Raw genomic sequence first — 21,587 nt, forward strand, 5'->3', positions numbered from 1 at the left:
GGGCCATCAGATTCAGTCAAGTTTGCAGCCAATAATCTCTTCGCAGCAACCAACTTCTACTGGTGGGCCAAAGCCTCCTCGTCTGGTTTGAAATCTTAATGAAAACCACCTTGCTTTCAGATCCATATAAGGTTAAAGAATGATAATATATCATCGTTCCGTGATTGGGTCGAAGTCTGTGCCTAGGGTAGGATTGTGATGGCAAAATTGTTCTCAGTATTGATGGAAATAAATTATTATTATCACAATAACATTAAAGCATTATCAATATTAGAATATACTGATCAGTGGAATATCAAACAGGTAATGGCAACGTCCCTGTCCATGCTCTACACGGCGCGACGCGTTTGGTGGTCCTTAATTGTTACAACCAAGGGCAGAAAGCAGAAACCATGTCCAACAAATATCCATTTATTCAATCAGATCAACCAAATATAAATCAAATGAGAACAATTAGATCAGGGATTCAGGGGGAATTCATAATAATCACAACCCAACCTACCTGCATTGCCTAGAGATTTAAAGAGGGGGTTTCACAGAACAATTGCGCGACAATAAAACCTTCACATGAGTGTTCGTCCTCATCCAAATATTTGAGGGAATTTTACAGTATTTCTTCATCATCAGGTTCTTTTGACCAAATGAGATTCAAGATGTCCTTGCCAGCAGATAAGGTTCCTTTGTTCAGCGAACAAAGAAAAAAGTGTCGAATTCGTTCTTATAACAACCAAACCAATGGATCTTTTATTACAGTTTCAAAACACTATATGCTTGGGTTGCTACATTAACTCCGCAGATGAGGACCAAATCTATGAGTGTGAAGATGACTGTACGAATACAAATACACATACCTTAAAATTTTGTGATGTCTAGTAGGGACTGTACTGTAACATGCCACACTGAACAAGCTAGGAAAACCCCGGGAGGAAGAAACGAATGAAACAAGGTATACAAGGGGAGCCTTGAAGCAGCAAGCTGGTGGCCAACGCATTTCAGTGTAAGAATGGAAAACTAAAACCATTCAAATAATACAAATCCATCACAACACTCCTTGTCAACCAGACTTTTTATCAGATCCCTTCAGGTTGAGATTGAACCATTTCTTTTTGCTTGATTTATCCTTTCCTTCCGAGCTTACATCTTCCCCTGGACTCTCAACCTTCAAATCATCATTAGGAATTTTACTACTACTTCCATTACTCATATTACTACCACTTCCACTAATAATACTATTATTAGCTGTCTTGGTTACGGTGAATGAACAGTGGATACTGTCCCGCTGTTTCAGCAGCTCATCTACCTGTTTTCCACAAGCACAATAACAAGGGGTTAGAGAAACAAACAAGATGTTAATCCATAAATATTGTCAGAATAAAATGAGATGGGACCAGATAAGTGGCACATAAATTGTTTAACAAGCAGAAAATGGAAAAAGAGAGAATAGTGAGGGCAGATGATGTGCGGGAGTTTTTGCCAATTTTTCATCCATTTGTGGAGCATAAATATTCAACTTTAGATCCATAATTTAAAAAGGATTAAAAATAAAAAGGAAGGGAGAACATAGAGAGTCACAATGATTTTATAACATAGGAGGGGGAGGAACATAAAAGTTACTATGATTTTATAAAATAGGAAACTTTCTGCTGGACGGTCTGATCAGTTGCCTGCAGTTGCTTAGTTCAGAAAGAATTTATAGGCAGCCAATCCACTATGTGGATACATGCTATTGGATCCTCAACCATATCTCATCTATAGCAACTGCATGAAACCATCTACGCAATAAACTGGTGGTAATTCAGAATATCCACATTATACTTGCTAGGTTATGAACAAACAAAACATACACACTGCTTTTCCTGGCCGTATCTGTTGGTCACTTCTTGAAAGCGTGCCAATGCCTGCAAATCATCACAAAAAGTAATATAAGAACCCAAAAAGAAAGCCAGATATAACCAAAAACCAAAAGTAATCCTCATCAAGAAAACAACAAGCAACACCTTTCTGTATTCTGTCTCAAATTGGCGTAGCTCAGTTCTCTTCCTTAAAATCTGGGCCTCAATATCCTTAAGCTTCTCAGTTGTATCCTCATATGACTTAGCACAAAGTGCCTCAATTGTATAAGAAGCAGTTTTAAAAAAATTATCCCCTGATCAAAATCCAGTAAAAGTCAACAAAATATGCAAGCAATTTCCATTAAATCATTAGCCTCATAAATCAGAAGTACAAAGGGATTTAGTAAAAAGTTCCGACCATAAACAGCGAATATGTGAGTGCCAGCTTTTAGTTCTGAGACCTCACAAGGTTGAAGACCTTCCAACCTTTTGAAGAAAGCAGCTTCAGGGTCCTTAGCCATCGCTAACTGCACCATCACAAAAATGAATTCATCACTTATTAAAGCTGTGATGACCAAAGATGAGAACTACAGAAATAACGGAACTCACATACCGCATTCAAAGTTGAATCCATTCTGTACACTTGAAAATGTAAGAAATACATCCCTGCAGATGTCACCTTGCCAGTTTTCTCACTATCTTCCTGAAGACAGGAACAACAATCAATTGATTACATGCATGAGTTCCATAACTCCAAAACCTTGACAGAAAAGACTTGGAGGTGTTAGCACATAGATTTTATTGACTCAACCAAAAGGTCAAAGAGCACGTCCAATAAAATAAACAATTCCTTAATCCAGTAAGAAGCAGTGCACAAATCCTAAATTGGAAACTAACAACTATATCACCCGCACCTCATTCTTCTCTACCAAACAAACGACAATGGCACTTCATGAACATCAAAAATCAACAAAAATTAGCAAAAAAATCATTGGAAAATCATGAAAAAATGTATAACTGAACAACACCTTTATTTATTTTGTGTAAGGATGTGACATCCTTGAGCAACCAGCTGCTTATAAATGGTTCTTTATTCTATATTACCAAAAGCAAAACAAGAAAAAAAGAGGGAAAAAAAATCCTTCTCAACAAACACATGCTAAAACTGTAATCATCGTCATGGGTAACTTGACCAACATTTTTACAAGCAGTAAGCAGGCTCAGATGCAGGAGAAGGAAGTACTTGTTTCTCATAAGCTTCAAAGGTTTAGAACCTGAAGGAAGAGATATGAATTAACCATGTAAGAGAGGGCATCAATTTCCTAATTTACTACTACCCTTGCCCTTTTTAAGAGAGTCCATATCCAAAGTTTCAATTCATCCTATTCAGAACTTTGTCCAACCAATTAAAAAAAAATGCAAGATATTGCAAGCTAACTTTTAGCTTGCAAAGCTTCACATTCTGGAATGAAAGTGTACTGCCTTTTTTATCACATGATCTGGATTATGAACCATTAATCTCATATGAAACTCTGAATACCACCTTCTAAGTAGGTAGAAGCTTTAGCCTTATTGATATGGAACCTTCTGGATATTTCTAATTTGGTCCGAGAATTTAATCAATCAGACAACACCATCAAGCCCAAACACCTTCAATCTGGAATTAGCATTGTTAGTCCACTCTACATTGTTAGCCCATTACAACTTAAAGTTATCCTAATATGCATTGTTGGTCATTACCTAAAGCATCATTTGAAGATCTCCCCACAATTTATATAAGTAATTTTTATTTCTTTATTAATAATACTAATAATCAAAATATTCAAAATTTTATAAATAAATAGTATTACATTTTCAAACCCAAGATTTAATTTTTTTTTTAATTAAATTTTTTTTAATTAAATTTTTTTGTTTCACAAAGTAAGTAATATGAAAAATAAAATAAAATTTCAAAATACAAAAGCAAAATAGAAGAGAATAGATGAGAAAAAAAAATTATTAAATCTCATGCATAAAAGATATGAAAAAAGGGTGGATATGTCATCTCACCTTTTATTTTATCTCATTCTCAACCAACCATAAAAATGAATAAGAGGTGAGATAACATATTGTATCCCATTGTTAACCAAACATGGGTTATCCCATTTATATATAGCACACCAAACAGAGCCTAAGGGTCTAGTTGAGTCTTAGCAGTTTTAACTCTTTTAGTTGATGTAAATAATGCAACTACTAAATAGCCCTTGGCCTTATCTTTCACAAGAAAATCTTGAGCCACATCAGGAAAAAAAACCAAGAGGGGAGGCAAATGTCTCCTGAATGATTGAAGAAAAAAAAAATACAAAAGCGGAAAGGACAAAAATAAATATTTTTTTAAAAAGGGGTCTCTAATGTGGCAACTATGGATGAAAAAATCCGGATATATTGCTGATTTTTCGTTGATATATTTGGGTATCGAGCAGGCCTGACATGATATGTGGAAGGATATTTCCTTGGACCGAAATTTCCAATTCCATCTGCATTTATTGTGGATTTTTCGATGACATATTGATATTATGTCGACATTTCGGTAACATTGCTGATTAAATCGATGCAACATCAACACCATTTCTTTAAAAATTTAAGTAGTCAAAATTCAAGCCTAACAAAGAAATTCCACTCATAGCCCAATTGAGAAAGCCCACTCAACCCACCATATGTTGTGGCTCATCATGGCAGGTTCCTCAATAAATTCACTATTTTTCCCCTTCCCACTTCGAATGTGGGATAGCTTCTTAAGCTAAGAGAAATAAAATTAAAGAGCACCAATCACCACGACGCCAAGGATTGAACCTGGGTTGCTACTGCATGAGCTTGGTTAGCTGGAACCACTAGACCATCTCTCTTATTGTGTAATATATACACATGCAAATCTATATATATATATATATATATAATTTAATTAAAATAAAATTATTATAAATATATCAATTTTAATAATCTTACTATGTTTTCTATATAATATTTAAATATAAAACAAATACAAATTTATAAATAAAATTATCAAAGTTTTTAGATAAAAAAACCTTATTTCAAACTTAATTTATTATAATTTTAAATTTAATGTGTTTTTAAATTCAGTATGTTATTACAAAATGTCACAAAATATATTATACATACTGAATTAAACTTTAATGTATATCAGCAATTTAATGTGCTTTCCAAACATCTCATAAACCTTTTAGGGCAACACAAGGTGATTCTGACATATTTATTATTGCTTCTAATTGAAACATAGCAACACCAATGTGGATGCACATTTGTCGTGTCAGAGCTATGATAAGGGAATGAGAGAATTTTATAGAGACCTCAGACCACTGCATGTCACAATAATCTGATGTGGAATATGAAAAAAGTTTTCTTAAATGGTGGAATTGTGGGAAAACATTGTCTAGTAATCAAGAATAAAATTGTGCCCAATATAAACCACAGGAAGATTATTCAGGGTAGAATCATATCTTACTTCTTTTTTAACCTTGGGAAGAAAAAATTCAAAAAAGTCTCTCATTTATGCATTTTAAAGAAATGAAGGAGGGTAGTGTCCCCCACCCCACTTCTAAATGGAATCACACTCCCCTCAGATACTCAATTTAACTTTTTGATTAGTGCTCTTTAAGAAATTCAGATCAAACAGATATTGGGGACATTTTTACAGACCATTTAGAAGAAACAAAGTTGGCTTTCTCTAATATGAAAGGTTTCAGAAATGATGCAAAGGAAGAAGCTCTTGGCCTTAAAGATGCTAATGGTATGGGCTCTGAAGATTCTAGTGGATGCTTTGGACAACACTTGGTTGCTTTGAAGTCAATATATAGTATGAGAGGGTAGAGAGGCTTCCTAAAATGATTTACATATAAATGGGTTCCAACATGTGCAACAAAAGGGCTGAAGCTTAAAGGGAATTTTGATGCTCGAGAAATTTAGGGGGAATTTTTACTTCCCTTGAATGTCAGATCTCTCCATAGGTTTGAGGTGTCCATTTCCCCTTGTCATGGATTTGTTTATTTGTATATCTTGCTTGAATAACTCCTGCATTCCTCTTTCTCTTTTCAATAGATCTTCATTGTTTTAGAAGATGACGGTCTTATTAATTTAATGGACAGCTGGAAATGGACACTTTCAAGAGTGGCTTAGTATCAATTTTAGGTTCCATGGCAACTAGTGATGGAAGGCTAGAGTAACAACATAGGAAGTGAAAAATATTGGAGGGGTGTGGATTAAAAGATGGGCCTAAAATTTGAGTTGATTTGATTTTGAAACCATGATATGACAAGCATTGATTGTTCATTTCAGGGCTTGTTTAAGAAGATGGCAATATAAACATTTTTTGCACCAACCAGAAATTAATGATAGGAATTCAGTAGCAGACTACAAGAGAGGTAGGAGGGTTCTGATACAGTACAGAGGGAACAACAGGGAAGGGATTGGAAAAGCTCCAGTGCTCTCTCAACTATAGAGGGAGGCAAGAGAGAGTGAAAGAAGTAACTCTGGTTAGAAGGAGAAGGGTCAGAACAATTCCCCCAGGAATCTTCTAACATTATCACAGATCTTGAACAAGATGGAGAGCTTGACATAATGGCATGACAAAAACCTAGGGTTTCAAAATCATGGCATGACAAAGACCGTTTGATTCCTAGAAGAAATGCTCAATCTAGGCTAGAAATCATGTTACAGGCATCTTGCCCTCTTTAAAGTGTGCAACATGACACAACAAAACATGTAAAACCAAGAGAGTACCAAGAGTGTTTGCACCAAGCATATTTTTACGCTATCATCAGCAATAAATAAAACTACTACGTTTTTTATACTGATAAAGTAGCATAATCATATAGACTTACTTTTTTTTCTCCCCCTTTCTGATAACATAATCATATAAATTCTTTTTTTTTTTGTTGATAGGTAAATTTTTTTGTCCACATTGGCAGTTGAACCTAGAACCTCCCACAAATCCTTCCCAACCCTTAACCACTTGAGCCAAGCCTCAAGGACCATAATCATATAGACTAATCAACTGGGTTTTCAAAATGAATAAATTTCTAGTTTACTAGATTTTATATTGGTCTAGCTAATGAAAAGGGGGTTTGGTTAGAAAGGATTGGTTCTATGGAATCAGAACATCACCAAAACAAAATATGTATTCATCTACTCTTTAACATTTTCTCATACAAGTAATCCAGATCAATTACAACATTCACTATGAACACAACAAGTAGCAGGTAACTGTCAGAACTCAGAGAAGTGTGAGAGGGTAAAACATTAGAGAAAAGAGAGCAATGTATCATACCTGTAAAGCTAAGCCATAACCACCATTGGCATCTTGTTCAAAATAAAGTAGCTGAAAAGTTGGGTCAATGAACATGAAATTTTGTTAAAAAATGCTTACAGTTAAAAAAACAAATTGAAGGAGAAGTGACGGGGAATGTGAGTTTGTTTGTTGGAAATAATGTCATGTGTCAATGAAAGCTTCTGTATATAGATATACCTTAAATTTGCTTTGTGAAGATGAAGTAACTCTAACTACAATCCCTGCTTGGGCTTGTTCCTCATTTATTGTTACGCCAAAGAAGTGGGCACATTGTTTGTCTACCTGCAGGGGTATGTAAATAAGTGGAAGGAATACACCTTAAATAGTAGGAACCCAAATGGATGCAAACCAGGCAAGCACCTTTCCACTGACTGATGTTCCAACTGGAAGTGGTCTGACTGTGACAGTTCCATTTAAAGCTTCTTCAAGAACATTTGCAGAAACTGTAGTCTTAATAGGGACACCCAGCTTGCTAAACAAGTACAACAGAAGATTAAAAGGGGCTAGATATTAGCAAAGACAAAAGCTTCAACTAAAATATCACCTGAATAATGCTGCAAACATTGTATTGACAGTTCCAAGGTTGGACAAGTCAATTTCCATGTCCATGCTATCAGAATCCAGAGCCTGAAATTTTATCATCAAATGTCACAATCAGAAGAAAGAAAAAAAGACTTTTATTTCATAAATAAAGAATAAAACACCAATCTGTCCAGGGTTACCCATCGAACATCTGCCAAAGTTTAACTTTACTGAATCTACTAAAGGGGGCAACCAGTCAATCATTGCCTTCTTTTTCAAACTCAAGCACTCTTCCAAACTAGCATTAAAATACAATGGAACATTTGCTAAAGGCTTGGTAACTGACACCCATAGGGAAGAGAAAAAGAAAATTGAGTCCCAAATGGCATTCACTAATCTCCATCTATCCTCGAAAGTCCATGCATTCCTCTCCAACCAAGATGAGGAAAGACTAAGAGATCTTTATAGAAGGAGCTCATAGAGAAATGTCTTGAGGGAGTCAATGGCCAAACTCTTTGATCTGAAAGGAAGGTGATATATACACACGAAGCAGGGATAAAAGAAGGCTAGTTAGTTCCTCGATCTTTGAATAAAAAAGGTTTCGACAAAAATTGAAATTCCAGATAAATGGACTGATCTACAACAAAGGAAACAAATGTAATTCTAGTCCTTGGAACTTTGAAAAGGTGTGACCACCTAATTATAAGTTTGGCATCCTAGCCATTGGAGTGTAATCCATAGATACTTAGAATGACCTCTATGCAAAAAAGTGTTGCTCTCTAGGAATCCTCCACAACCACTTACCTAGAAGGGCCTTATTCGTCAAGAAGATCTTCCCTAACCCGAATCCTCCTTCCCTTTTGATTTGCACTCAAGATCCCACCCGACTAGGTGATCTTTTTTCCTTCCCCCAAAACTTGACCAAAGAAAGTCTCTTTGCAATTTCTCATTCCTATAAACCATTTTAATGGAACCTTAAAAATTGAAAGGAAAAAAGTGGGATAAGTGAAACAAGATTGCACAAGGGTTATTCTACCTCCCAAGGATAGAAAGCTTTCTTCCAACTATCTAAACAACAAGAAATCCTATCTAATACTGGATCCCAAAAAGTTCCTCTAGGATTTCCCCTTAAAGAGATGCTTAAATAGGATTAGAGACTCTAAATTCCAATATTCCTCACTCAAATTAATGCCCACCAAAGAGCTTATTTCTATATTAATGCGTCCAAATACTCATAAGATGAGCTTAAGGCTTTGCAACTCCTCACAATTGGCTTTTAAGAAAACAATTGTATCATCTACAAACTTAGGAAGAGACACACTAGTCCTATCCTTCCCTAACAAAAAACCTTCCAAAACACCATGCTCTTCAACTCTAACAACCATCTTAATCAAAACATTTGTGGCAATGGTGAAGAGAAAAGGGGATAGAGGGCACCCTTGTCCTAGACCTCTAGAGCCCTTAAAACATCCTTTGATCCATTCACTAGAATGGCAAAACTAGCTAAAGATAAACACCCACAAATCTACAGCTCCCACTTTAGGCTAAAACCTTTCCTCTCTAAAGCATGATCCAAGAAATCCCAATTCACATGGTCACAAGCCTTTTTGAAAATCTATCTTGAAGACAGCTCCTGATTTTTTAGAACATCTCTCATCTACCAGTTCATTTGCCACTAAGACCAATGAATGGTCCCAGGCAAGACCTTTAAAATGCAGTAAGAAAGCACTTTTGCTATGAACTTAGACATGCTAGTCGTCAAACTTATGGTCTAAAACCAGCAACTATTGATATATGATTTCTCTTGGGGACTAAAGCTATAAAAGTAGTATTGGTGCTCTTATTTATGACTTCGTTGTTGTAGGATTCTGAGAAAACCTTCAACATATCTTCCTTAATGGTGACCTAACATTCAAGGCTAAGGTAAAACCATCAGGACATGAAGCTTTTTCATTGTTGATCTGAAGAATAGCTCATCAATTCTCCTTCTGTAAAAGAATATTCTAATCAACTGGCACACTTCTCAGAAATTAGAGACCAATCCAATCCTTCTATCATGCAATTCAATCCTTCACTCCTCATAAATACTTGCTAATTACCAGTGGCATTTCAATTACATCTCAATGAAAGCTCCCATTTAACAGTTACATGAAGAGCTAAAACAACACTTATGCATGGCAACTCACAAAATATAAAATCATTTTTTAATAAATTGAAAAGTCAGATTTTAGAGCACCAATTTAGAATTTAAGGATGAAAAACCATCCCAAATGACAGACACAACCAATAGTTAACTGTAGCAAACAAACCAATAATAAAATTGGAATAACCAAAACATCAGCAAATGACCTTTGATCCCTAAACCAAATAACATAAATATAGGTTGATAGAAATGCAAGGACAGCAGTCCAGCAAATTATTTTCCAGTTCGGACAGCCCCATTGATTTTATATCTTTATTTTGTGTCTTTTTTTTAGAAAAAGTACAACCATAATAAGTAGCACTTCATGTGTCTTGCAAACCCTGCTCTATCATGCCAGTTTGTTGGAAACCTTGTAAGAATTGAAGTATGAGATTCTCAATTTCTCGTGCCCCGCCCAGTGCATCCTTTCAAGCTCTTAACTAGTACTAGATCAGTCCTTCTCATTGGTGCTGTCATATTTCCTCTTTGAATGGATGTAAGTTTATCAGGGTCACTAGCTAATATCATAGTTAGAATCCCTTATTATTTTCAATGAGGCTGCATTATGTTAATATAATTGGAATCCTACAATAGACAAGTAGGATACAATGGAATCTAGTTTTTTCAGTTCAACAGAATATGAATTCCAAATCAGATCCAGTTTTACAAAGCCAAATGCAACCTAAATGTTTTTGTCTCTATGTTTAGGTTTGGAAGCCAGCAGAATTTAAATTAACACTCAAAAGCTTGGGAACTAGTGTTTTGCTAGAAAAAGTGTAATTCCAATGAAGGACATGGTCATCAACCCAAGATCATTCCTACAAGAATTGGCAACAATACTTTAGTTTGCTGAATGTCAACCAACAAAGTTCAGAGTCCTCATAGTGACAAGTTTTGATCTCTATCTACTAACCCCTCAATGTGATTTCTTTTGGCATCTTGAGTTCAAAAGTGACATCAAAGGCACAAGTTATCCGTACCATATCTGGTAATTCTAACCACTATTCTAGAGAATCTAGACAATTACCTCAATTTTCTTCCAAATCAACTGTGTTTGTAGTACTTTCTTTATCAAAGGAGGACCATAAGGATTAAAAGGTGCCCAAGTTCCTTGTCAGAGACATGAAACATTTAGTTCTCATGCAATTAGGCATTTTGAAAGGAAGTGTATGTTTCAGTGTGATGAGATTATACTTAGACAACCCTCCTCTTGGAAAGGTATAAAAACAGCTAATTAAAGGTGCCCTCTTCATGGGGCAAGAAAATAAGCTAGTAAAGCCCACATATATAAGATAAGAAAGTGACCCCCCCTTTTTACACTATATGAACTAGAAGGCTATAACGGCAAAAAAGAATTTGATAACCAAAACTGTAAGAAATAGAAGGCCCTGACTCAACCTCTAAGGATAACTCAATGTGTCACTAATCCTACATGTATCAACACCAAGTCTGAACTATAAATAAAGTTAGCATGAACTTAGGTATCAATACCAAGTATGCAACACCCGCCCCTGCCTTTTTTGTGACAATAATACTCCATGGAACCTCATTCTTCGTTCCCACCAAAGCAAACGTTTTCAGGAAATTATATAATACTGAAAATGAATCCAAATTGAGGTAATTACACTAACATGAAACTCTTTAAAACAACATCTAGAGAAAAAAGAGAAATAAGCAAAGCACCTCAAACCCTGCACTGTCATATTGTCTTCTTTTCTCTGGGTCAGATAAGATGTTATAAGAATATGCAACCTCCTTGAAAAGTTCTGATGCTTCAGGATTACTGGCGTTTTTGTCAGGATGATACCTGTCCAACATTTGGATTAAGTAATGCAAAAAATGTATCTATTAACCCTTAGAAATTCTGTTTTGTACACCCTCCATTCCAGATTTTTTCCGCTTTTCAAACAAGAAAAAACAAGTAACAGCAATGACGACTCACAAACAATTGTAATCTGCATGTAACATTTAAGCCCAAAACATATTCACACCCAATGATACCCCATCTTTTACCAAAAGGATAGACACAACACAATTAACTATCAATTCATGGATGCCTTATTCAAACCATATCATTACTGCCATGGGTCCAACAAAGCTACATTCCCTTCCCTATATTACACTTATTTGAAGTTTTCCCATCCAAAAAATGCAACATCGCCACATCAAAATTCCATTCTTGAAAAACCTATTTTTCATAATTGACATGAACAATACTCTCATTCAGCTAAAATTAAGCTGTAAACCATTTCAGTTGAGCATATTATACAATCGCAGGAATTAACAAAACCAATTAAAAGATGGCATCAAAATGGGGAAAATTGCATCGAACTGGAAATGGAACTCACTTAAGAGCAAGCTTTCTGTAAGCAGTCTTAATTTCCTGATCTGTTGAATCTCTGGATACGCTCAACACCTCATACGGGTCCCGACGAACTGCTGGTGCCGAAGGCCCTTCCAACTTCGAACCCATCCCACCTCTCCCGCTTTCTCTCTCTCACCTTCGATCCTCACAATAGCATCCGCCCAATCCCCTCCACGAATCGAAAATCCAAATCTACCACACACAGAATTCAAACACGAAATAATGAGAAAAAAATAATAATAATCCAAAACGAACAATCAATACTTTGACGAAATGCACAACATTCAAAGCGTTGGATCACTCCTTTTCTCGGGAAAATGAGAAGGAAATACTATAAAGAAACAAACAACGGAGTCAAGAGATTCAGAAAAAGGAAAAACCTCCAAGATCTAAATCTCAGGCACCAGATTTTACCCTAACCGACCCTCTAGGGTTTTCAACTCTCCCTCCCCTTCTTCTTCGTCACCTCCCCGTGACGACAGAACCGTAATTTCATCAATAAGAAAATATGTTTATATATTTTATATTATATATTTTTCGTTGCCTTTAATTTCTCTTTATTTCTTTTCTTCTCAAAAAAAAATCTATTTATATATTTTGATATAATTTTTTTTGCCTTCAATTTAAGAATAAAATAAAATAAAATAAAATAAAACCTGAAAAACTAAAGTAATAAATTGATCATGAGAATGGCTTGATTACCTGGAAAAGAGACGGATAAAAGCTGGGAGACGTATTTGGTTCAGGGGCTTAGCTGTTTCCAAGTCTAACGCGCTGCGTTTTGGAATGTGGTGCGGTGGTTACACTTGAGAATAGCGTGATGATGTAAATCATTTGGCATTTATGGTCAATATGGAGAGAGAATTTTTCATGAAAAATTAGCCATTTAAAGAAATAAATTATCTGCTGACCAATTAGGATTAAAATGTTGTTATAATGATTTTATGATTTGTATCCACTTTTGTGCCACCTGGGATTAATTATTCTTGAATGTTAAAGTGGTCTAAAGTTTTGAATGGTTAGTACTAATTTTTTTTGAAAAATTCAACTGAAAAAACAAAAAAAATTGTTACTTCTTCAATTGATCACTATTAAACCCTCTTATTTAAGTCTTTAAGTGTCGTCTACAATCATGAATGGCCCTGTCCTTGACCGTCATTGATAACATTATGCGAATGTGTAATATATGAATATGGATCTCATCGAGTCATTCCACCTCCCTTCGCTTTCTTCCCCTGTATGTGGACCGTCACCCCTGACTTTGAGAACTCTCAAACAAGGGAAGTGAGGCACCTGTATCACTTTCAGAGTAGGTAATTTCCTGCTCAAAATGGGCAGGAGAAGATGAAGAGAAAAAGGGCTTTGGAGGCATTTGAATGGCTTCCGCACTTCCATTTAGCATTTCCACTACTCTTGCCATTGAGGGACGATCTCTAGGATCCATTTGGATGCACCATGAACCCACCATAATCATCTTCTTTGCTATGCCCACTTCCTCTTCTGCTACGGAAAAGATGGGCTCCTCCATCCCCTCCTCTTCCATGACCTTGTCATGAATCCAATCAGGAAAGTATGATTCACTTGAGGCCATCATTTTTGATACAACATGCTTCTTCCCACCAACCATGTCTAATAGGAGCATTCCATAGCTGTAAACATCGGACTTGTGAGAAGGACTCCCAACGTTTCTCATGAAAATCTCAGGAGCTATATACCCAATGGTTCCCCTTGCGCAGGTCACTGAGACAGCACTTCGATCTCGAGAGTATACCTTTGCCAATCCAAAATCTGAAATTTTGGGATTCAAGTTGTGGTCTAGCAGGATATTTTGAGGTTTTATATCAAGATGCAAGATTCGTGATTCACAACCGTTGTGCAGGTACTCTATACCATGTGCTACTCCGATGGCGATTTCAAGAAGCCTCGCCAAACCTAGTGAGAGTCTCGCCCCCTCTTTGGACATCAAGTCCCCCAGTGATCCATTGGGCATGTACTCATAGATAAGAGCTTGTTTTGAGCCGTCCCAACAGAAACCCAACAAGCGTATGACGTTAACATGGTGAATCCTACCAATGCTGGCTACTTCATTAACGAAATCGTGGCTAATTTCATGGTTGGACTTCTCCAGCATCTTCATGGCAATTAGGCGACCATCCAGCATTTTTCCCAAGTAGACGTTGCCAAACCCTCCTTGGCCTAACTTATCTTTGAAGCCACTGCTCATCTTCTTCATGTCATTGTATGAATAGTTGGTCAATACGGCTGATTGATATTCCTTAATGAACTGCTCTGCATTTCTTCCACCTCCCACAGTTTGGGTCTTTCTTGAATAGGATTTCTTGATTCTCTTCTTGAATTCGAAAATGGACAGCACAACAGCCGCGACTACAATGAAAGAGCCCCCAGCCGCAACACCTACACATCTCAAGATCAGTGAAAAGCACGAGGAAATAGATGCATAATAGAAGGTCCAAAACAGCCTTTGATCAAGTTTGAAAATGATGAGTAATGGGAATGATATCTGATTGGCAAAAATGTTTCATGAAGAACAACATTGTTAAGATTCCTGCAAACAACGGCAGCTCACTAGAATTCAATTGATGATGAGTACGAGTACTCAAGTTGTCATAATTTTTCCAAACTAAATAAAGTAGGATCTAATTCTAACTGATATTATTATAGCTTTAGATAGGAGTCAGTTTTCCGATTAATATAGATCAACATTTTTGTCAAGTTGGTATAAGAATGAGCTCACACCTACAATAAGCTTCCGTTGGGATTGTTGGTGCCTGCACGCAAGGTCAGGGGAAAAGGCATATTAATAAACATTCTCACAAGAGAGAAGGGAAATGATAACCACATCTGAAGAAATTGCGATATAATGCCCACCAGTTGACCATTTCTCAGGGTTGAGAAATGACATCATTGAAAGAAGCAATAATATCAGCTAATTCCCAAATGCATATCTGTATGAGCCATAAGTAATCTTGTTGTAATGTTCAACCAATGTTGAATATACAAATGCAATTTTTGTGAGATGAAGAGGACTAAGGTTTGGTGATGGAAAATTAACAACTGCTACCTTGAAATTAAGGATACTTCAACTTGACTCTCAAAACATTGCCTATACTCTAAATGGGGACTCCTTTAATTCGGCTATGTTTTATGGAGTTGAAACGAGGCTAACACGTCAATGGAACAAGTGAAAACAAAATGTTAATAATGGACTAGGGTGGTACAAATACTAGAAAAGATTTGAAGTGAACAATTAAAGGAACCTTGCTACTTAGGGAGGGGTGAATAAGAGTAGCCACGGTTTTTATCTAGTCTCTGCAAAGCAAACTGCAGTTCACCTGGGAACGCCACGGCAGTTAGGAAAGTGTTAGTGAAGTCTAATACTCAGAAAAAATTATTGGTCATGGCTCCATGCTAGGCGGCCGCCACCATATATGACCAGCAATAGGGAGGAAATGAATTGTTACCGGAGTTGTTGGCAGTGGCCGGCTTCACAGAAACAATCTACTTTCCCCAATATGCTATCATACCCACATCGTCCACCCTTGTTCTTGCAACTCTCGCAAACGCCAAAACTGGACCACTGTAATGGAAACCCATCACGCAACACGTGAAGCAGCTGCTCCAGCTCCATGTGCGCCTTCAGCACCATCCTATTCTCACCGTCGCTGCTATTCAACAACCCATACCTAGTCAAGCTAGCACGAGATACAGGCAACGACACTAACCCACAACCGCTCGGGATCAGCACTGGGCTGAGTGGAGGCGAGTCGAGTCGACTCTCATTCCCACGAACCTCCCGCAAAAGGTGTAGCGCGTACCCCTCTTGACAATTATAAGTGAAATTATTCACGAGTGTATCGAGAAAATCCTGGGGAAGAGGTAGCCGAGTGGAACACTGAAAGAATGTGAGGTCGACGCCCCAGGAGGGAAGCTTGAGCGGTGCAACAGCATTGGTGGGGATGGAGAGGTTCCCAAGGGAAACACAAGAGCCGGAGCTCAGATCGTTGATTAGCGGGTGGTCCACCACGGTGATGAAGTTTGAGGATTGCTGTTCATGGTGTGGTGATAGATAGAGTTGTTTGACTTGGTAAAATCTATCGGAGAGCATGAGGCGGGGATTGGAAGATGATTCGCAGAAGATTTGGTATCCGGGAAGGCCGCAGTCCCGTGGGCCAAAGCCAAAATCTGCACCTAGGGAGAAGGGAAAGCTGAAGGTGATGTTGCCGCAATCGAAGGGCTTGCAGAGATTGTAGTAGGAAGTGTCGCTCTGTGAATGGATGAGTGTGAGAAATGTGGATATGAAGAAGATGAGGAATGGTAGAGATGTGATCTCCATTGTTGGAATTGGACTGGAGTTTCTTGGGATGTAATTCAACATTTTAAGGTCTTCCTGCCCAGATACTCCATCCTTTTCCACTCGTGAGCCAGCAAGTTTGACAAAAGGCAGGGACTCGCCAGTGCGGCGAACTAAAAACAAAATTTAAGATTACGCTGAAATAAAATTTAAGATTCAAAAAGCATAATAACAAAAAATAAATATGTTCTTAAAAACAGTTATCAGTAACTTATTTAAGCTAAAATAAAATTTAAGTTACAAAAACACAATCAAAATCATGTTGATAACCCCTCCACCCACAATTTTCCAAAAGAAATTTTTGACTTGATCACCTTGATTTGCACCTCCATTAATTTGTGCCCACATAAATTGATAAATAAATAAAAAGAACCCATTAAAAGACCCCCTCATAAACAAGAAAAATGGGAAAGTAACCAAAGGAGACTTTTCCGTTGTCTAGAGTGTTTGGTATCCATCTTTCACTAGCTTTATTTGACTGAGAGAAAGATATTTGCTTTAGATCAAATAAGGCCAAAAGAAAAGTCATAAAATAATGATTGTTCTATTTCTACATTATCGTGTAGGTTAAAATTTAATCAAGTTTTAAATAGGAGGAAAGGTAAAATCGTTTTCCCTTATTAACATGATTTTCTCTTATCTATAAATTGGTTAAAACAAGAATCTATATATTTTTTTTATCCTTATTCTGTAACAAAGTTGTATTAAAATTTTTATTTACAACAAATTAAGATCAAACCAACGGTGGAAAATTTTGAGGAAACCAAAGTTCAAGAATTTATCTAAAGTCATGTTAGAGAATTCTTAAAATAAGTCAAGTGAATGGTTCAAAGTCAATGTTGCAAAAAATGTTTATTGAAGGTTGAATGTAAATATGATGCAAATATTTGTACCAAGTTAGATATAAATATGATTTTGAAAAGAAAAAAAAAAGAAAATTAAAGATAAGAGAAGCACAAAGACACCACAAAAGGGATTTTAATTGAATTGGAGTCATTGTGATATATTAGGCATGCACTTTATGAATTTGGAATAAGCCCTTATACACTAATGAGTTTTGAAGATGGAAATGTTAAAAGCATCTAAATGATGTGATTCTAATATTCTTGATAAACAAGAGAGTCGATCATAACATAAAGTAAGAATTTAAAAGATCACTAACATAGATCTAAGATTAAAAATGATGGATGCTTTTTATATTTAAGTTTATTCAAAAGTCAAGTTTCTAATAGATACAAATCATAAAAATAAAAAATAAAAAACAAATTCAAATAAAAGACATTGCATATCTACTTGATCCTAAGGTATGAAGGAAGTCAATCTATATTACTAAAAGCACTTGCATATATGACATTTGTATCATGGAAGGATTCTATGGAGAGATAGAAAAATGGTTTTTTTTTTTAATTAATGAGATAAAAAAGTAGGTCCTTTTAATTAATCTAGGTTATTAAAAGAAAAAATAATAAGATCAAGGAGTATCTAATTAAAAACTATTCTAAAAATATAATAGATATAAAGAAGAATAAGACATACCAACCGAAATAAAGTTTTGAGTCAAAAGATATTAAAAATAAGCAATTGCCTGAAATTATTTCAGAGCATTAAGATTGGTATTTAAGTTCTATTTCTCATGTTACTTTTTTTTTATTATTATATATCAAATTGATTTTCTCTTAGTTATAAATATTACTAAATTCGCATTGGTTTGTATTTTTCGGCGACTTTATCCATCTTCTTGTTGCACAATTGTTGACATCATAATATATAATATACATATGGTATTGACTCTTGATCAATAAAGAAAATCATTTTATGAATATCATTTGTAAGAATCTCCATCTTCCTCCTTTAGATTTCCTCTGTATTTGCAACAACTAATTATACATGAGATCTGTCCTCTTGGATGACGAGGGAAGTGGAATCGCTATCACTTTTAGAGTAAGTAATTTCTTGCTCAAAATCTTCACGAGGAGGAGAAAAGAAGAAGGGTTTGGGTGGCGTTTGAATGGCCTCCACACTCCCATTTAACATTTCCACTACTCTCGTCATTGAGGGCCGATCTCTAGGATCCACTTGGATGCACCATAAACCCACCACAACCATCTTCTTTGCTATGCCTACTTCCTCTTCTACTATTGAATCAATAGCCTCCATCTCCTCCTCTTCCATGAGCTTATCATAAATCCAATCAGGAAAGTACTTTTCACTTGAGGTGCTCATTTCTGGTGGCACATGCTTCTTCCCACCAACCATGTCTAATAGCAGCATTCCATAGCTATAAACATCTGATTTGTGAGAAGGATTTCCTAAATTTCTCATGAAAATCTCCGGAGCTATATAACCAATGGTTCCCCTTGCATTTGTCATTGAGATGGCGCTTCGATCTCGAGAGTACAATTTTGCCAATCCAAAATCTGAAATTTTGGGATTCAAATTCTGGTCTAGCAAAACATTTTGAGGTTTTATATCAAGATGCAAGATTCGTGACTCACAACCAAAGTGCAGGTATTCTATTCCATGTGCAACTCCTATGGCAATTTCAAGAAGCCTTGCCAACCCTAATGAAAGACTTACCCCATCTTGGGATAGGAAGTCCCCTAGTGATCCATTGGGCATGTACTCGTATACGAGAGCTTGTTTTCCGCCGTCCCAACAGAAACCCAATAAGCGTATGACATTAAGATGGTGAATCCTACCGATGGTGACTACTTCATTCACGAAATTCTGGTTCATATCATGGTTGGACCTCTCCAGAATTTTGATGGCAATTAGGCGACCATCTGGCATTTTGCCCTTGTAGACATTGCCGAAACCTCCTTCACCTAACTTGTCTTTGAAGCCACCGGACATCTTCTTAAGATCATGGTATGAATACTTGGTCAATATGGTTGATTGATACTCTTTAATGAACTGCTGGGCATTTCTTCCATCTTCTGTGCTTCGGCGGTTCTTTCTAAAATTGAATGCCCTGAAGAATGGAGAGGTTCCCTTTTTGTATTTGAAAATGAGAAAGAAGATTACAGTGACCAAAATAACAGAGCTCCCACTTGCAACACCTGTACATCAGTCAAAAATTAATCAAAGAGAGGCATATGGAAGAATCAAGAATCAGGTCTGAAGGTAATCAGGAGAGAAGTGAGAAAAAAAAAATAGTAGTCTCACCCAAGAACTACATTGTCAAGATTTTGACAAGGTTCCTATTTTGTTATGAAAAAGGGGTTCTGGGTATGACCGGAACAACCACTTCTCACAGGGTACCGGCCCGTCCATTTAAACAAAAATGAATTTTGGAACAGGGATCCTAAGAGTTGAAGAGTTCCACAAACAGCTTCTACTAGAATTAGATATTAACCAAGACTCAGTTTGCCTCATTTTTTCCCAAGTATAACTGATATTACAGCTTTAGGTGTGGTTTCCTGTTCAACATATATCTTTACTTTTCATGTTTGTATGGGAATGAATCCATACCTACAATAAGCTTCCATTTGGACCGTTTGTGCCTGCAGATGAAGGAAAAGCATATGTCAATGAACATCATGAGAACCTACTTGAGAAATTAAGAAGATTAGAAGTTCAACCACATGGTCAGAAGTTGTGATAATGGCTAAAAAGTTATGAGTTCCCATGTAATCAAGGTCAGCAAGTGACAATGTTCTTAAATAAGAAGTCAGACCAAACAACAGTTATAGTTTATAGTTCTCTGAATCAGTTTTTTATCTCTTTCCACATCCCCACTTTTCCTTTTCCTCCTACTTTTCTCTCAAACTTCCCAATATTCAAATCAAGCGTCAATAGACTTAATTAGAAACCAAAGGAAAAGAACTTACAAGACTTGTTGGCAGCTACCGGTTCTACAGAAACAAACAACCTCCCTCGAGCTAATATCATATCCACAGCGTCCACCCTTGCTCTTACAACTCTCACAAACGCCTACAGTGGGCCACTCCAAGGGAAACCCTTCTCGCAACACAGGAATCAGTTCGCTTGCTTCGAAAGACGGGTTCAGCAAAATCCCATTCTCCCCACCGCTGCTATTCAAAAACGTGCGAGATACCGGCAACGAAAAAAACTGACAACCAGTAGGGGGGGGGGGGGCAGCACCGGGCTGAGACGAGGAGGGTCGAATTGAGTATCATTCCAACGAACCTCCCGCGCAAGATGAAGCTTATCCCCGTCTTGGCAGGTGTAAGAGAAATTATTTAATAGTGTAGAGAGAAACTGCTGCTGCTGGGAGAGAGAAAGTCCCGAGGGGCAGCGATAGAGCGTGAGGTTGACGCCCCACGAAGGAAGCGTGAGAGGAGCAACATCAAAGGTGGAAATGGAAAGGTTTCGTAGGGACTCGCATGAGCGGGAGCTCAGATCTGTGATGAGCTGGTGATCAACCACGGTGATGGAATTGAAATCTGCTGAGAGGGAGAGCTGTTTCACCGAGTAAAGTCTACCAGAGAGCTCGATGGCAGGGCCAGAGTCGCAGGCAATTTGGTAGCGAGGGAGGCCGCAGTCGAGTGGACCAAGACCGAATTCTGAGGTGGGGGAGAAGGGGAAGCTGAAGGTGATATTGCCGCATGGGAAGGGCTTGCATAGATCGTAGTAGTCTGAAGTCTTATTTTGTGAACAGATATGGTTTGGGAAGGTGGCTACGAGGAAGATGATGGATACCATAGATACCTTCCCCATTTTTACATTCGATGTTGTTTTTCCTCCCACATACACATTTTCATGTCTCGGCGACCCCGAAGACTTTTCCCACTTTCATATTATTTTATTATTTTATTATTTAAAGCACGTTTGGCAAAATTCTCCCTCAAAAATAAATATTCATTTTCTATAAATAATTAACTTTTCTAAGTCTATCTCATTAATATTGAAAATTGAAACATAGAGAGTGTTTAACAAAGTTTACTATTTTTTATTTAATAATTTAAATTGACTTATAAAGTAAATTATTATAATGTTTTATACTCAAA

The 21,587-nt window shown here is 36.8% G+C and overlaps 2 protein-coding genes and 1 pseudogene across 3 annotated transcripts; all 3 read right to left on the minus strand.

Moving 5' to 3' along the window:
- Positions 1 to 670: 670 nt before the first annotated feature.
- Positions 671 to 13,094, minus strand: LOC100252578 (chaperone protein dnaJ 15-like). Of its 2 annotated transcripts, none has more exons than XM_059738396.1 (12): positions 12,948 to 13,094; positions 12,229 to 12,437; positions 11,564 to 11,687; positions 7,721 to 7,803; positions 7,537 to 7,648; positions 7,354 to 7,458; positions 7,156 to 7,206; positions 2,446 to 2,535; positions 2,251 to 2,359; positions 1,998 to 2,146; positions 1,845 to 1,898; positions 671 to 1,300 (listed from the first exon to the last, which is right to left on the minus strand). In XM_059738396.1, exons 2-12 carry the CDS (start codon positions 12,351 to 12,353, stop codon positions 1,055 to 1,057), a joined length of 1,248 nt encoding a protein of 415 aa, XP_059594379.1. In that variant the 5' UTR covers positions 12,354 to 12,437; positions 12,948 to 13,094; the 3' UTR covers positions 671 to 1,054. The 2 variants fall into 2 exon arrangements, with proteins under 2 accessions (XP_059594379.1, XP_002283449.1); XM_002283413.4 differs by lacking the exon at positions 12,948 to 13,094 and adding an exon at positions 12,626 to 12,753.
- A 217-nt stretch (positions 13,095 to 13,311) lies between these two features.
- LOC100261252 (rust resistance kinase Lr10) lies at positions 13,312 to 18,357 on the minus strand. The gene is made up of 3 exons (XM_059738380.1): positions 15,728 to 18,357; positions 15,003 to 15,034; positions 13,312 to 14,660 (listed from the first exon to the last, which is right to left on the minus strand). The coding sequence occupies exons 1-3, from the start codon at positions 16,639 to 16,641 to the stop codon at positions 13,495 to 13,497; spliced, it is 2,112 nt and encodes a 703-aa protein (XP_059594363.1). The 5' UTR covers positions 16,642 to 18,357; the 3' UTR covers positions 13,312 to 13,494.
- Positions 18,358 to 18,416: 59 nt separating this feature from the next.
- LOC100852497 (rust resistance kinase Lr10-like) lies at positions 18,417 to 21,367 on the minus strand (annotated as a pseudogene).
- Positions 21,368 to 21,587: the final 220 nt, after the last annotated feature.

Source organism: Vitis vinifera, chromosome 1, assembly GCF_030704535.1.
Source record: "Vitis vinifera cultivar Pinot Noir 40024 chromosome 1, ASM3070453v1".
Classification (NCBI taxonomy): Eukaryota; Viridiplantae; Streptophyta; class Magnoliopsida; order Vitales; family Vitaceae; genus Vitis; species Vitis vinifera.

Excerpts from the sequence above, each read along its gene's own strand:
- LOC100252578 (XM_059738396.1), bottom strand. The coding sequence starts at position 12,353 with ATGGGTTCGAAGTTGGAAGGGCCTTCGGCACCAGCAGTTCGTCGGGAC. Across the intron at positions 11,688-12,228 it reads TACAGAAAGCTTGCTCTTAA|GTATCATCCTGACAAAAACG; the intron begins GTGAGTTCCATT and ends AATGTTGGACAG. Across the intron at positions 7,207-7,353 it reads CTTCACAAAGCAAATTTAAG|CTACTTTATTTTGAACAAGA; the intron begins GTATATCTATAT and ends CCAACTTTTCAG.
- LOC100261252 (XM_059738380.1), bottom strand. The coding sequence starts at position 16,641 with ATGTTGAATTACATCCCAAGAAACTCCAGTCCAATTCCAACAATGGAG. Across the intron at positions 15,035-15,727 it reads GGCCACTGCCAACAACTCCG|GCACCAACAATCCCAACGGA; the intron begins GTAACAATTCAT and ends CCTTGCGTGCAG. Across the intron at positions 14,661-15,002 it reads CCAACGGAAGCTTATTGTAG|GTGTTGCGGCTGGGGGCTCT; the intron begins GTGTGAGCTCAT and ends TGAGATGTGTAG.